This window comes from Sinohyriopsis cumingii, chromosome 2 (genome assembly GCF_028554795.1).
Source record: "Sinohyriopsis cumingii isolate HCF-2022 chromosome 2, ASM2855479v2, whole genome shotgun sequence".
In the NCBI taxonomy this organism is placed as follows: domain Eukaryota; kingdom Metazoa; phylum Mollusca; class Bivalvia; order Unionida; family Unionidae; genus Sinohyriopsis; species Sinohyriopsis cumingii.
Genome location: NC_142962.1, coordinates 161,944,715 through 161,962,936, shown reverse-complemented (window position 1 = coordinate 161,962,936; position 18,222 = coordinate 161,944,715). Strand labels below are relative to the sequence as shown.

Here is an 18,222-nt window from a genome sequence, read left to right as displayed (position 1 = left end):
AGCTTCCATATGTACATGACTTGCCTTGGTCAGTATCACTTGGCCATATGCAATACAGCTTCCGCTTTGTACATGACTTGCATTGGTTAATATCACTTGGCCGTATGCAATACAGCTTCCGCTTTGTACATGACTTGCATTGGTTAATATCACTTGGCCATATAAACTACAGTTTTTACTTTTTATATTACTTTCACTTTGTACATGGCTTGTGTTGATAAATATCACTATACAGTGGATGCAGAATCCAGTGGTTACTGTAATGTCTGTTATTTTTCATACACTTGTTATAAATTATTTTTTCTGACATACTAATAATTTCAAGCAAAAGTATTTATTAAAATTTCATGAGTTCCTCAAATGTACACACTTTTTACCATTTAGGTTATGAGACGTTATAGTAATATGTGTTTCTTATGAAGTTTATCTCATGAAAATATTAAACTTTATGTTGAAATATGTTTGATCTCCACAGCTGATGGAATGGGACAACAAGAATGTGATACTGACAGGAGGCAGTGATGGAGTTGTCAGGGTGAGTAGTTACAACCCTAAACTTGTGTTTGCAACATTTCCTTTTTAATTCCATAGTGTCATATTCTAAGATTCAACAGCCAAAACTTTTTCAATGTTTTTGTGCAAAACTACATGAAAAGGCTTTCAACATTGGATTTCTAGCTCATCTGGCTGTTAGGACAGTTGCATTTATGCTATGGCTCTGTATCCATTATCCATTGACCTTCCATTGACCATCCCTTGACCATTCATTGACTGTCCATTGGCCTTCCATTGACCATCCCTTGACCATCCATTGACTGTCCATTGGCCATCCATTGACCATCCATTGGACATCCATTGACTATCCATTGGCTATCCATCAACAAGTGCTGGTTACAAATCTGTAGGACATAATTATGATACAGTTTTAAACAAACTTAGAATATAAGTTTATAAAGATATCAAACCGGTTTGGTAATGACTTACATCCATGCAAACTAAAGAGGCGATATAGAATCTGATTGGTTCATCTTGTTACCACTCTGGAAGCAATGTTTCATCCCAGATTTGGTCAGAGCTTGGAATCTAAGTTTATGTCATCAAACTGTCAAACAAATTTGAAATGAGCAAGATTCACACACTGATGAGGTAATCTTCTACATGATTGGCTGAGCTTGATCCCACTCAGTGGACCAGATTTCATGTCTCATTTTGATCAAACTTTGAATGTATACACAGATTGCATACTTGTTTTATTCTGAGTCAGTGGAAAGAACAAGTTTTATATTGCCTAGGGATACACAGTTTATAAAAGTTTAATTAAAAAATTTGAATGTGTCTAAAAATATGTATATATGGATGTCAAAGAAATAACCTAAATAGTTTGAATCTCAGTGTGATGCAGAAATGCAGATTGAGAAGCTGTATTGAATGCCATATCAAGTGTGTAAGATTAAATCAGTATGTAATAAAAGTTTATATCATCAGGCACTGTGACAAAGTCAGTAAAAAGCGAGATCCATGTATATTAATTAGGTCATCACACGTCTTTGAAACATTAGGCTTATATCATGAAAATATTGCATAACTTTGGAAAGGAGTGTGATTAAGTATATTACTGAGTTCGAAAAGGAGAGTAATACTGTATATTACTGTGCATGAAAAGGAGTGATAATGTATATTACTGTGTTTGAAAAGGAGTGATAATGTATATTACTGAGCATGCAAAGGAGTGTGAAAATGGATATTACTGAGCATGAAAAGGAGTGTGATAATGCATATTACTGAGCATGAAAAAGAATGTGATAATGTATATTACTGAGCATGAAAAGGAGTGTGAAAATGGATATTACTGAGCATGAAAAGGAGTGTGATAATGCATATTACTGAGCATGAAAAAGAATGTGATAATGTATATTACTGAGCATGAAAAGAGGTGTGATAATGTATATTACTGAGCATGAAAAGGAGTGTGAAAATGGATATTACTGAGCATGAAAAGGAGTGTGATCATGTATATTACTGAGGTGATCTTGCATACGATTGTCTGAGCTTGTTATCACTCTGGAGGACACATTTCTGATCTGATTCTGATAAAACTTGGAATATTAACTTATATAAGCATTATCTGAAAAGTTTGATAATGACTGAAATCCAAAGATAATGAGGTTTTCTTGTATTTTGATTCGCTGAACTTGTTACGAATCAGGAGGCCATTATTTCTTATTGGTTTTGATCTAACTTGGAATCTGGACTTTTATCCTTAAGATCTCTCATGAGTTTAATAAAATGTACTTATTAATTAGGTGACCTTGCTTCTAATTGGCTGAATTTGTTATCAATCCAAAGACTTAAATTTTAATTTTTGTTTAACCCTTAACCTCATAGAGTGTATGTCTTTGTGTGCAGTTAATACAAATGTACTAAAGTTACATAATACAGTGCACTATAAATAGAACACGTGTTATTTGTTTGAGCAGCAGGGGGGGCGAATCCGACATTTTGTCCAATCGTCATTTGGCTTAATTAATACTTTTTGCACTCAGCGGATCCGGTGTTGTCAGCGCCCGGTAAAAAAAAACGACGATGACGTCGTGGGGGTCGTCCAATCGTCATTTGGTTTAATTAATACGTTCTGCACTCAGCGATCCCAGCGTCGTCAGCGTCCGATAAACACAGCGACGACCGCGTCGATGTCATTTCCCCCCCTGCTGCTAAGGGGCTATTTACAATGAAAATTATTTACAACTAACCGAATATTTGGTCAAGTCCGATACGATATCGTGTCCGAGGATCATGTAAATTTATCGTTACAAATCCATGTGGGGTCGACTGAGCATGACTAAAAAAGTTTCGAAAACCATTAAAGTCCATGTCACCGCCACACCAAGTTTGCCAGATATTTCGTAGCGTGTGTGTATCAACGCCGTTGAATACAGCAAGAATATTACAGTTGTCTCTGATTACTTTTGGAATCTGAGTGTATCGTTGAGTGACATATATCACGTCGGTGTTTTTATGCCTGCCTCTGGAAAATATCCTAGCTGGGTTTTTTTGATTGTCTAACATAACATCATCGTACACGACTAGATTGTTAACGTCGCCATCAATATCATCAATACCTGGTGCATCATTGATATCTGTAATAAACTCAATAACATTTTTTTCAGCGATCGCTGATGCATTCTCGTTAAAATCTTTCAACACCTCGTAGCATCGTTGATCATCCACGCTAGGGGCGATTAAATACAACTTATCCCACTTCATCCATCTCATTATTAAATTGAGTAACAATTGCGTCTTGCCGGATCCAGATGGTCCGATGATAATCATCCGGATCGAGTTTGGTAACGCTGCAACATGCTTAACTGGTTCTCTCGTTTTAGTCGCCGAAAAATCAATTATATTCATATCTCTATACATAAATTATGGATCTATATTGTGTGAAGTGTAGAGTGCGTACTGGCACAAATGATATGACAACCGTTACAACGAGAAATAACAGATCGGCGCTTACTGGTAAGTGTGCACGATGCGGTACAAAGAAATTTAGATTTATTTCTATTAGACCCGGGGATGCTTTAAAAAAAAGCGAGGAGGTGATATTGCAGCCAAGTTATCAAAACTCCCCGGAACACCGTGGGCAAAGTATCCAGGAGAAAAGCACCTCCCAGGATATAGCTACTGTGGCCCCGGAACACGATTAGATATCAGACTCGATGATCAAAATCAGCCCAAACTCGGTGAGTATCCAATAAACGCTATCGATAAGGCGTGTCATGCTCATGATGTTGCTTACTACAAAAGTAGCGATCTGCAACAGCGTCATATCGCGGATGTAAAATTAATTCGCGCGTTAAATGCTATTCCTGATAAATCATTGAAAGAAAAATTGGCTTCATGGTTGGTAAAATCGGCTATGAAAGGTAAATTTATGATTGGAAGCGGAGCTTCTCGTGCTGGTAATTGAAAACGCTAGCGTTTATAATAACAACATGGAATCCATCTATTATTCTCCGAGAGGATACTGGAAGGGGAAGGCCGCAATTGGTAAACTCGCAAGCGCTGCAAAGGTAACAAAGGCCGTTGCGGCTAATTGGTTATCCAAACAGGCTATATGGCAAATTTATCTACCACCGCCTAAACAAATCAACTTTTCGCGCTTTGATGTCAGCGTACCCAATGAAGTTCATCAGGCTGATATACTATTTCTGCCGCATGACAACGGTTACAAATACGCGCTAACCGTAGTTGATGTTGCGAGTCGATACAAACAAGCGGAGCCCTTGAAAACAAAGTCAGCAACTGAAGTAGCCGGTGCGTTTGAGCGGATTTATCGAAGAGGTCCTCTGCGCTGGCCAAATCTATTACAAGTTGATCCTGGCAATGAATTTCGCGGTGCCGTTTTATCAGCGTTGAAACATCATAACGTCGCGATACGACGAGGTCATACTGCGCTACATCGTGATCAGGCAATTGTTGAACGATTCGATCGGACTCTTGCTGAACGGTTATTTGGGTATCAATACGCGAAGGAATTCATCCAAGAAAAACGATCTCGTGAATGGGTCAAAAGGTTGCCAGGCGTAATTGCAGCGTTAAATAACGAGATTACCCGAGCAATCAACATGAAGCCCAGCGACGCGATTAAAAAAAAGTATATACCCGGAAGATCAAAAATAGATAGCGTTTCCAAGCCGATTCTCGGCGATGTCACTGTTAGATATCTGTATGAATCAGGAGAGCTTGAAGGCGGTAAAAAAAGAGCTACTGATCCTATTTGGAGTGTTACCACACATAACATATCAACGATAACACGATCAACTGGTAGACCACCGATCTATAGACTGGATTCAACTGCCCCACAGCGGGGGTTTACACGCGAGCAACTACAAGTGATACCTGACGATACTCAATTGCCCCCGCGTGGTCTTAACTAGCGCCGTTGCGTCTATTGCACTCAAGACAGGTCAACCTCACATTGTTTTTGACATGACCGAGACTGTTATCGATCCTGTCCACTGTAAATTGGCGAGCGTCTTTATCCGAATAACGCCAGCGCATTACACAATTGCAACTCGCGCAGTGATTATTCTGTTGTTGTCGTAACGCAATTATTAATTCGGCATCAATATCAAAACGCCGCTGTTTTTTTTTATCCTGTTGGCGGTAACCCGAGAGTTTTCTATCAATGACGCTAGCATCAATAATGTCATCGTTGTCACTGGCTTCGTCAATAACAATTCTTCGAAGCTGATTTATCCTCCGTACTCTGGACACTGCAAGATAGACTAGATTTGACCATTCGATGCGATTATCAACCATCCAAACAATTGTGTCCGTGATGGTTAATCCCTGCGAGGAATGTATTGTCGTTGCGTATCCTAGCGTCCACGGGGATTTATCAGCACGTAGCGCGTCCTCGACGACGCTGATATCAACGAGCACGATATCATTCAGCACGAGAACTTGTTTTTTTGTCCCTGACGCTGTCGGGCCCGGGATTTCAACTTCAATGTTTTGCCGCCGTGTATCCGCGGGTCTATAACATGACGGCACTGGGCGCGTTGGAAACTTTTCCTTATGCAATGTAAACAACTTCCGCTGAAGTGTGTCTCTGACTATCTTTCTACTCGCTACAATCAAATCGTTTGGTCTCCATGTTTCCCAGAATTCATTTAACGGCGTTTCCGGAATCACCTCGCGGATTATTTCACATTGAACTCTATCCGGCTGTAATCTGATTAATTTTTTAACCTCGCGCAGTTGTTCATCAAGTGCTCGGTAATCAGTATCGGTTTCTTCATAATAGTCCACAAAATTCTTTAACCAATCATGTGGACCCTCGCCAACAAATGGTGGTGGTTGGCCATGGTCGCCACACATGATTACCGCTGTATTCGCGCGCAGCAACCACTCAAGAAACATTTGTAAAGTATCTAACGAAACAGTACATATCTCATCCCAGATGATAACCTCAGGAATAAATTTTTCCCCCATTCGATCAGGAGTCCACTCACCGCCGCTGTATCGAGAAAAGCTGTGATAAGTAACGGCGTCAACATTTCGTTGTTTTATCTCTCGCGCTAGTCTATGGGTCGGTGTAAGCACGATTATACTTGCCCGCGTTCGAAATAATTCAATTGCCCGAGTCGTCTTTCCTGACCCGCCACAGCCGCTTAAATAAACTGTTTTGTGTCTACAAATTGGATCAGAACACGGCGGTGCATTAGACCATTCTGATAAATTATCACCGCGTAAGTAATTGTTTTCAACGGTGACATCTGCTGACGGGGAATAATCGCGTCGTATTTCATTTTTAATTCTCCATATACCCCAACTCTCGTCCGGACTAGTAAACTCGGCTATGTTCCCCTTATACGTTACGTCTATGTAAAATGAATCAACGGCTACTCTAACCGCGGTGTCGGGAAATCTATTTATCATCGAGAATAAATTGATAGCGGCGTAACCCAGCATAGACGCCCTCAAATGTGGATACGCGGGGCTGTCTCCATCGCTGTAGGAAACAACTGTACCCAACTTTGTTCCATTGGACAGCAGAGCTGTTTTGCAGTTCACGTATCTATTTTTTGCCACTGCGTCCTTGATTACGAAATCATATTCTGCGTCATCTATAATCAGCCGTGAGCAATATCGTTTGTAGTCGCAGTTTTTTCCACCTTGTGTGAACTTACCAATTATTCTTCTACCGAGATCTTTTGCCTCGCGGTTTCGTTGGTTGAATATCTTTTTGGACCATTCGATGATATATTCCTCGTCGGCATCAATGTGTTTTCTGGATTCGTCAATTATGCTATCTAGACGCTCTGGTTCTGGTAACCAGACTTCAGTCTGCGCCCGGTATGATATTATTGCGTCACTGACAATCAACGAAACTAGCATGCTACAATCAATCATATACCGTAGCAGCGCTATTGGCAGCCACTTCTTTTCAGCCATGTGTCTACCGATCCAAATATAACAACAGCGATGAAGTCCTGCCGCGAATTCAAATGATACTATGCGAGCGAATCCGGTTAAATCAAAATCAGGCAGTGGTCCATTAATAGCAACACGAGTCATTTCATGTCTGGGGTGTCCAAATCGTTTGAAGTACACAGCGGCGGATCCATACCCGAGAAAATTCGCTGGATAATAGGCAACCATATCAACCGAGATCATAGCGTCGCGGTTGTATTCAGTGTTCCATAGTCCACCGTGATAATATTCCAAACAACTGGATTGTACATCCGGTAGAAATTCCTTGCGCGTTGGTCTCCACGCATTTTTCCTTGCTGCAACATGAGCCGCAACCGATGGAATCGTAAAACAATTTGTTAGCAGTTGTTCATCATGCTCTTCAAATTCCATGGCGGTTTTTTTCATCTTGTTGTGAAACGCTTCAGTGCGATATAATTCACCATTTGGTCTTACAAACTGATCAAAGGTATCCACATCGTTTTCAGCGCTGCGAAGTAACCACACTGATACAGGGTCGTTTTTACACAAGCAGGCAATAGCATCAAATAGTTTCCTCTCCGCGAGAAAACCATCCTCTCCCAGGAATTCCCCGGGGATATACTTTACTGTTCTATCCCGTGGAAATATTGTGACCGCGGGCGTCCACGCGTGTTCGTTATGATCAATAATTTTGATTGGGGCTCCATTTGATTTATGCTTTGATTCATATAATACTTCACCGCTTATCGTTGTAACGGTTATTGGAAATCTCAGCGACGTTTCTAATTTCGCTATGTCGCTGATGGTTGCTCCTCGCTCGCGCACTGTCTCCTCCCATTGGTTTATTTTACTACGTCGTAAATCAGTCAATTTATTTCCTCGACACGCATTTGTAAAATGCTCTATTACTCGTTCTGCTACACAATTTATCCCCGTTGACTGTTTCATCGGCGCTAGTTTTCCGATATCAGGTTTCTTATTTAACGGGTATATTCCATAGACAACTGCTGTTTCAGGATACGCTCGTTCATAGTATGGTCTGTCAATTCCGGTTAACAGCCCTGGCTTGGAGTCGCGGCTAACAATGACTGTTTTCTTGTCGCTGAGAACCGGTTCAAATTTATCACGTATGATCCAATTACCTGATTCCACCCGGACAATAAATTTTACTCTGAAGAAATACTTGCTGGAGCCAAGTTGTGATATTATCGTTGCCGCGCGTTTGTCGTTCATGGTAGCATCAACAACACCATCAATTCGAAATGTTGACCAACTATGAGATGCACCATCACGCTTGAATTCATTGATACAATCGCGTATTTTATTTAACAGGGTTCTATCGTTTATTGACGCTTTTGGTGCGTCCTTGAGGGCTCTATCGAGATTGAACTTAATATTTTTCCAGGGCTTAATTGCTGCTAATCTCTCGAACTCCTCCATATAATTAAAACAAGTATTTAAATGAAAGAATATAGTATAATGAATCACTGCAAATGGTTGATGATTGGGTCGACAACCCCGTGCAATAAATCATGTAGAGGTGAATTCTGCGGGTATCATTTACAAAGCGTTCGTAATGGTTCTCTTGGCCCCCTACCGTGCTTGGTTTGCCACGTTGGTGTAAGAGGAAAATCGCAGTTGTGTATCAATTGTGGCGGAAAGCGATACAGAGAGTTAAAACGCTATTATGACAAACGAATAAAAAACGCCGTCATTGACCCCACCGCTGACTCAGTCATCAAAACTCCTCAGGACTACATTGCAAGGTTTATAATTAAACCAAATAATGAATTAGACGAGTAGTATTATTATACAAATGAACCAAGAATTTCAGCCGCATCCTGTGCTCGTTAATTACGAGGCATCTCGCGACGGCGTTGTTAGAAATTGTAGACTGAAGAAGCCGGTTGGTACCGTAAATAATTGCGGGTATTTGATGTTTACTGCGGGAGGAAAAAGCTATTATGTTCACAGGATTGTATTTGAAGTATTTAACGGATTAATCGAGAATGGGGTTGTGATTGATCATATTAATAATAATAAGACTGATAATTCTCTTATAAACTTGCAAGCTATCTCGCAAAGTCAGAATACCAAAAAAGGCGGAACCGGTAAATACTCAAAAAAAGCAAAACCCGTAAAGTCATTTGATACAATAACACACGAAGAAAAAACTTTTCAGTCGATGAATGAAGCCAGTAGATATTTTGATATTTGTGTGCCCGCAGTACAATTTGTTGCAGAAGGAATACAAAATTCAGCGATCTCAAAAAAGACCGGGCGCAGAATTCGATTTTCATATGTAACATCAAAGGGGAATAACTCGTGATGGTATATCACCGAGTGACAAAGTTACCGACAGTGTGAACGCTACAGTCTATTACAATTAATAAATTGTTTCTTCCGGAAAAAAACTGATGGAATAAATTGTCTTTACAAACAACTGTAATATTCTGTTTTATGTTTCATCGAATGTTAACACACCTCGGGATTGATACGCGGGGTTCGTTTTATAAAATAATTTTTTTTTTATTTAGAAATAAGATGTTTTATAAGAATATGAATATCGAAGACATCAATAATATATTAACCGAGATTTTAAAATTAAAAAATCAAGGAATTGAATTATCTGATAAGCTTGATAACCAAAAAATATTGTCTGATTATGAAATTATTAACGAGCAATCAAAGAAAGGTCGATATACCCTGCCACGCGAGTATTCTTTTATAAAGCGATTACAATATACGATCAATGAAAACTTGTATGGCAATGACGTAAATGCATTTATTGGACTATTTACTGCCGTTGAGACAGTACGAAAAAAACTCGGACAGGCTTTTGAACGACGTCGAGAAATCTCTAATAAAATTAAAAACATTAGAAGGATTATAGACGAAAACTCCCTGGAGCCCCTGGGACATATCCCCGCCACACTCGGCGGGAAATTAGAAACTACGGAGCAATTGCAATAATGGTAGGCGAATCACTTACTACTCGGCTAGCCAGAGAGCGGCTAGTAGCACTTAAAAAGTTCATACCGTTACGAGACAGGGTCCAAAAACAACTTCAAACGCGGCAACAACTACAAACTGATTTTGCTGTTGGAAGCGAACAACTCTTTGCTCCGGTAACTAAAGCGACCAAAGATGTTACGGCGGCAACTGTGCCCATCCTCGGTGCGCTTGAAAAGATAGCGGCTCAGACTGAGCATACAAAAGAGTCTCTGGAAACACTCCCTGCGAAAATAGCGGTTGCTACAACACGGAGGCTGCCACCACTCGCTATAACGGACCCACAAGAACCTTATGTTACAATAGCCGATGAAGAAGAACTAGGCGCCACCGCAAGAGAACCAGAAGAAGAAATACCGGAAGAAATACCGGAAGAAATAGAGAAAGAGGGGAATATACCCCGTAATGTGCTTAAAAAGAGCACAATAGATAAAATTAGAAATCTCGGCTACGAAGAATTAGTTGATTTTACTGTTACAAATTTTGATAAGGGCACACGAGATGAGCATATCAATAGCGGCTACGAGAAAAATATAAGGTCGTTAAAGGACTGGACAAGAATAGTGTATTTGGCAAGTAAATATAAAAATGAATTACCACCGCGTGATAATAATTATATAATATTCCACAATAAAGTAAAAAGTGAAAGACCAAAACACGGAAAAGGATACTCTGTTGGTAAAGACGTTACTTGTCCTGGTAATGTTCTCAGTGATATATCACGGCTAGAAATACTAATCGGAGGAAAACGAGCCGGAAATAACTCTCCGGAAATAATCAATGAGGCCACTGATATTTGCAGGCGGTTATTTGCCGGTGGTATCATGGACATTAATGTATAGCGAACGGTCATAGACGAGTTAGTGGATGATTAAAAAAATTATAAAATTGTCGTTTTTTGTCAGTTTTTGGTCGTTTTTTGTCAGTTTTTGGTCGTTTTTGGTCGTTTTTTGGTCGTTTTTGGTTAGTTTTTACGGGTGAAAACCCCAGGAAATCATTTAGAGAAAATCGATATTTTTTACCAAAAACCGGCAAAAACCGACCCAAAACGACCAAAAATTGACAAAAACTGTGGATTTTTACCGCCGATGAAAACCCCAGGAAATCATTTAGAGAAAATCGATGTTTTTGACAAAATTTATGATTCGGTGGTGGGAAGGGGGGTGATCAACCACTAATTGGAAAACACTGGTGTTTTTTATAATAAAGATGATTATACACTACAACCATGATAAACCAGTCAGCGTCTACGTGGTAAACTCGATTGCCCGTATACCGCGCGTGGTACGGAGACGGTCTCGGTAGCACCATTGCGGGGTTATTTACAAGAATGGCTCCAAAAGTGGCGCCGTTAGCCAAACAATTAGGAATGAAGGCCATTGATGTTATTCGTGATAAGGGAATCAGCGCTATTGGAGATGTCGCCGGAAGGGCGTTTTCTGCAGCAAAGGACAAACTAATGTCGTTGGTGAGAAAAAGAAAACAGAAACCACCGGTGATGCCATCAACGACAGTGATGCCTGCAAATGTCAGTAAAGTAATAAATAACGCCGTGGAAGAAAAACTAGAGTCGTTGGCGGCTCAGTCATCCACCGATGCAACAACCAACGCGCTCATGAACGCGATAGCGGGAAGTGGCCTACGACGAAAACGACGTTGATGAATTAAACATCAACATGATAAATAATAAAATGTTTGCGCAAACCGCTGATCCCGCGTTTGATATGGACGCCCCAGTGCGCAGGGATGATTCTGTCCGTGATTATCAATATTATTCTTATCATGCAATGCAACCGAATCTACGATCGCGAATTGAACTTCAAGTCCAAGATACCAGTAAATATTTTTTGCCGTGTGAAGCGTTTATCGAAATTGAGGGAGAACTTGTAACAAATGCTGCCGATAATGCACCATACCCAAATGACGGTCGTACTCGAGTTGGCTTCGTCAACAACGGTATCATGGCGTTATTTGAGAGCGCCAGATATCTTATTGACAGACGAGAAATTGAATCAATAGAAAACGATGTTGATGTTGCAACAACGATAATCGGGCTAGCGAGATACTCAGATGATTATACAAGATCGGCGGGCCCATCTATGACGTTCGCGAAGGATACCACTGATAACGCTGATCATATTCAGTACATTAATGTGCTGACACCACAAGATACTTCAGTTGCTAATCAAGCTGAAACAGCCAACCCAGACCGCAGAGCAAGACCAGGCACTGAATTTACTGTTATAAAAAGTACTAACGATAATTTTAATCTAGGGTTTGCAACACGATTAGGGATGTTGCAAGGACAACGCCGACAGTTTTCATGCGCGATTCCACTCCATCACATATTCGGATTTTGCAGAAATGTTAGAAAAGTTATCTATGGGGCTAAGCACACAATCGCTCTAACGCGAAGGGGTGATGATAACAGTGCAATATGGCATGCTGCTGGTGTCGCTGCCGGTAAAGTCGTTTTAACTAAAATAGCATTGTGGATGCCGGTGTTAACTCCATCAGTTACCACGGAAGCACGATTGTTATCATTTATGGAACAGGGGGGAAAATCGTTGTTGAGTTGGCTAGCGGTAACAACTGATGCTAAAGAGGATAATGTCGGCGATACATTTACATGGCACCTGGCATCAAAACAGGGTGTTTCAGCCCCGCGTCATATATTTGTTGCGTTACAGAATAGGGAACGATTAGGTTCCCAAGAACGCAGCCATATGATATTTGATCGATTAGGAGTCAGGGAGGTTTCGCTGAGAATAAACGGACAACAGGAACCATCCGAGGATATACAGCTTAATTACGACAACAACCATATTGCTCGCGTGTATCATCGGATGCTGTCATATATGGGTCGTGATCAAAACGTCGACACCGGTTTGCAAATATCACAACTTGATTTTAAAAACCTGTATCCGATTTATTACTTTTCGTTGGAACATCTTGATTTAATGAGACAGTCCGTCGTTGATATACACTTCCGAGCTCGTATAGACCCGGGTGGTGTTAATTATAGAGCGGTTGCTGTCATTCTCAGCGATAAATCAATGCTGTTGGAAGGTGTTGGTGGACGAATGAGAATCGTTGATGCGCCAGTGGAAAACATGTAATTGAAAACATAAACGCGTTTACAATAAAAATGTCGTATAATGTTGTCGGTGTAGAGTTGACCGATGGTCAAGTCAAGAAATTACGATCAAAGTCGGCTAAACAATGCGGAACCACAATAACGTTAAAGCCGTCACAGATGGCAGGTGGTAATCATAAGATATCGTTGACGGCGCGTCAAATAAAACATTTCAATGATGCGATGAAGAATAAAAAGGGTGTTCAAATAGATTTCTCGGCCGCAGCGATTAAAAACATGGAAAAGACCGGTGGGATATTTCCGTTGTTAGCTGCGATTCAGCGTTGATTGCCGCGGCGGCCCCAGCAGTGGCGAAGGCGGCGGCGTTGGGGGCCGTTGGTACCGCAGCGGGAATGGCATTGAAGAAGGCAACCGGGAAAGGCTATAAAAAAAAACGACCCGTAGCAGGAAAGGGTCTAAGACTACCGGGAACCCCGTATTCATGGTACTCGGGGAAGGGTCTATGACTACTGGGAACCGTTTATTAACTCCTATGTCTAATTTTGATTTAATAGATGCCGCAAACGCGTTAGCGATAAAAAACTTCAGAGGTGTTTTTATGAGGGATCAATTACCGACAAAACCAAGGAATATTGAAACCGGTATAATTAACCTCGATAAATCCTCCGGAGCGGGGACTCATTGGGTTGCATACGCAATTGATCCACGTGCGATCGTCTATTTTGATTCATACGGGTTAGCCCCGCCAAACGAGTTCATGCGGTATATCCGGGCGTGTTCAGCCCCGGTTTTTTATTCCACGCTGCCAACACAACAATTAAGTGACCCACCGATATGCGGCCGTGAGGTATTGAACGTACTCGCGGCGATTTCATCATCGCGAAAACCACCTCATGTGGTTGTAAACGAATACACTAGTGGGGTCGTAGAGGCCCGGCGGGTTAATTAAAAACAGTTTTTTTTTACAATAATAATGATTTATATCTGGGGACGACCGGTTTTCGGCGCTGAAAAAACCCACGGAAACGCTCGCCACCGATGACATAAAAAAACTAATTGAGGATGAAATCGCTGATACGTTAAATTTAACCAGTGTTGACCCGGGCGAAATAGTTGTATTTCAAGACCACCAGGGTAAACTGAAATCCAGTAATGTGTCGCTGAATGACGTTTTAATACGACAGCGTGATGCCGCCGAGAACACCATCGCGTTGTATACCGATGACGGACGACTTAAATCAGGTGAATCCATCTTGACGATAAATGGAAAAATAAGTACACTTGGCGACAATTATATAACCATGTCGGATTCGTTAAAAAATTTGTATGATAAATTTAACGCGCAAGCAAATCAGTTCGAGGGGATACAAAAGTCTGTCACCGATATACAACTCACTACTGCTAGTTTTTTTGGAACCCCGACGGTAACCGAACCGAATCTTGTGGGGATAAAAAATACTATTTCGGAGTTTACAACGCTGTCGGGCCAATTTTACACGTTACGAAAAAATTTTAACAGGGCTGATAACACCATTGATAAATTCTTTGGTAAAAAAAATACCAGACCGGATGAAATTACAATAACTATAAATGATATCACTGCATATAGACAGGAAATAGAAACAATCAAAACTGATGTTGAAGCGAACAAAAGGAGTGTAGACGCGCATAAACTGGAAATAGAAATAATCAAAACTGATGTTGAAGCGAACAAAAGGGGTGTAGACGCGACACAGGAAATAGAAATAATCAAAACTAATGTTGAAGCGAACAAAAGGGGTGTAGACGCGCATAAACGGGAAATAGAAATAATCAAAACTAATGTTGAAGCGAACAAAAGGAGTGTAGACGCGCATAAACGGGAAATAGAAATAATCAAAACTGATGTTGTAACGAACGAAATGAGTATAGACACGCATAAATGGGAAATAGAAACAATCAAAATTAACGTTGAATCGATCAAAGGGAATGTATACACATATGGACAGGAAACAGAAAAAATCAAAACTGATGTTACAGCGATTAAAGACAGACTACCGGAGGTGACAAAAATAAAAATCCCTCATGAAAACACCATCAACACAGTATACACGATTCAGTATGGATCATTCGCTTGGACTCCTACACAGAATACAGTAAAAATCACCGCAACTGTTAAGGGTATTTATCGATTGACACTGGTTTCAATGATGCAGTTTAATATAACATCGTCAAGTTCATTCGGGTTTAACAATACAATATCAACAATTATAGACAAGGACGCAGCTGAACTGTTTACAATTAAAGCCGTTGATAAAAATTTAACCGGGGCAAACATTACATGGTATGCGGAATTCGTTGTGGATCTAAGTGAGTAATTGAAAACACTAGCTCTTTTAAAATAAAATGCCCACCAGGGTAATTGAATCAGAGGTATCACCGACGTCACATCAATATCGATTCAATACCGTAAAAGAATTCTCCGCGAATTTGCAAACGCTTTCCGAACAATACCGTGTAAAACTAAAAAAATACCGCCGAAAAATAACCACCATCGACGCGGTCGTGTACTCGGTGTCGGGTATAGTAGCCGGTACCGGTGTTATTTTATCCACGGTGACCATGATGGCCCCGATCGCTGTTCCAATCGCTATCTCCGCGGCGACAACAATTGCTGGAGTCGCCAACGCAATCACTAGAAAGATATCGTGTTCTCAGAAAAAACTCAACGAGTATACAGTAAAACATCAAATAGTATCCGACGTGTACTCGAAATTATCCGGGTTGATCTCGTTGGCGATAGATAATTCGTTTATATCCGATGCTGAATTCTCCACGATGGTCCAGTTGTATGACTCCGCGATGTCAAAAATCGAGGATTTTCAACTGGAAGCTGGAAACCACGTGGCTGAAACCACTTCAATGGGCTTAAAACATTCTCCTGAAAACAAGCAGGTTGTTAATATTCGGTGTTGAAATTAAACACTAGAAACGACGAATAATAATAATGTCGCTGAACCCCGAAGGGTTGCAATTACTTCAACGGATCGCGGAGAACACCACTCCGGTACAAACAAATATGATATCGATAACATCAACGAGGCCAGAATTCAGTATAAACTTCCCTTCTCCGATTCCAGTAAAGGAAATAGCGCTGGCAAAATTGCGAATATATCACAGTTGGCCTAATATCCGAGCGGAAGCATTTAACGGACAACAACCTAATAACTCGCTGGTTTTTGCATGGACAAATAAACCCGATGGGACCCCAGACTGGAATGAGATTACAATACCAACTGGGTCATACCAAGTAGAACAAATCAATAAAGAATTTCAACGCAGGATAAAATCGATCACAGGAAAAGAATCAAAAATCGATATTACGGTTCATGAACCGACGTTATCGTCGACGATTGAAATAAGCACACCGGGGTATATGGTTGATATTTATAACAGTTCAATAAGAACCATACTAGGTTGGCCCGAGAATCCACCTAATGAAATCCCCGCGGATTTGCACACGAATGCGCAATCATATCATGAAATTAATCCCAGTTATCGAGATAATTTGTCTATTATAAAAAGCACGTTATTACCCAGTTGGTTTATATTTCAAGACAGGAATGCCATACAGTGGTATTTTCATTATGACAAAACCCCTGAATCGATCGTCATATTAACAGTTATTTTAGATGATATCGCTAATGCTTTTAGCGAGATTAATCGTAATTACCAATTGCAACTAGAACAACTACGGAAAACAAAAGCACGAAAACACGTTGAGGTGTTAAATCAACTTATATCAGACATGGAATATATCAATGAACGATTAGTTAAAATGATATCCGATAGCAGCGATAATGATAAACAAAAATTCCTAACCGAGTATAATATCACAGAAGCCGATTTACCCGATTTCAAGTTTCCAGGATACAACGCGCCAGAACTAAGAAAGTCTCTTAATGATTTTCTCAGTCCATCAACTATCCTCAAACACGATAACGGAGATGGTGGTAGGCATATTGCTCCATACAACGTAAATATCGCATCAGTGATAGCAATCAATCTAGTGTGCGATGTTATTGAAGGGAGTTACCAGGTAGATACCAAACAATCGAATCAAGCTCAACAGGGATATATCCTTTATTCATTTTCACCAACAGCCCCTCCCGGATTCTTAATCGTTGAGAGCCCGATTAATCCGGTCTATATGCAATGCCATAATCGGTTTTTAACGAGAATTAATTTTAGACTTACCGATCAGTCAAATAACCTAATTGATCTACAAGAGGAGGAGTTAGTGGTTACTCTATTTGTGAGATCATTGTAAATAACCACTTAGCAGCAGGGGGGGAAATGACATCGACGCGGTCGTCGCTGTGTTTATCGGACGCTGACGACGCTGGGATCGCTGAGTGCAGAACGTATTAATTAAACCAAATGACGATTGGACGACCCCCACGACGTCGTCGTCATTTTTTTTTTACCGGGCGCTGACGACACCGGATCCGCTGAGTGCAAAAAGTATTAATTAAGCCAAATGACGATTGGACAAAATGTCGGATTCGCCCCCCCTGCTGCTGTTTGACTCCATGCCTGTTATTTTTACAGCAGTGTAGTGTATGTTATGTCCAACATAGATTTGAACCATTTTACATCTTTTGTGCACATCTATTATGTGTAGAAAGATTTAAGAGTAAAATCTTAATTATGTGCTTTAAAATCTTTAGAGAACTTGTTCACCATCAAGCCAGTGAAGCTGAGTGACCAACCGTGCTGCCATTACTCCTATGAAATATACCAGTTATTTGCCATCATCTACATCACTAAATTATCTGAATTTGATAAATTATAATAACTCACTGTTGCCTACATCAGTATCTGAGCCTTTACTTACGTTATTGAAGCTTTCATAGCACAGATTCTATTTGTGCAAACTCCAGAAAAGTATTGAATGAAATCCGCATCCTTCATTGTTTTGGAGAGTGGAGAATGTGATCCAGATACTGTAAATAACATATCATGACCAGAGTTTAAATAGGTACCACATGATCTGATGTAATGGTCATTCACTTCAATGAATGTAGTACCTAAATTATGATTTTTCCCCAAAGGTAGTGCTCTTTGAAAATCGGCTCAAAATGTCTGATGTTTACAATGGGCATCCAGAACAC

The 18,222-nt window shown here is 40.4% G+C and overlaps 1 protein-coding gene across 3 annotated transcripts in view; it reads left to right on the top strand.

Annotated features, from left to right (window-relative positions):
* The window catches only part of LOC149806226 (WD repeat and FYVE domain-containing protein 3-like), a 413,256-nt gene that overhangs the window by 375,532 nt on the left and 19,502 nt on the right, over nucleotides 1-18,222 (top strand). For all 3 annotated transcript variants that reach the window (XM_089951178.1, XM_089951177.1, XM_089951179.1), the window contains one exon: nucleotides 476-535. In XM_089951178.1, coding sequence (XP_089807304.1) covers nucleotides 476-535 — 60 coding nt within the window. The remainder of the gene's footprint in view (nucleotides 1-475; nucleotides 536-18,222) is intronic.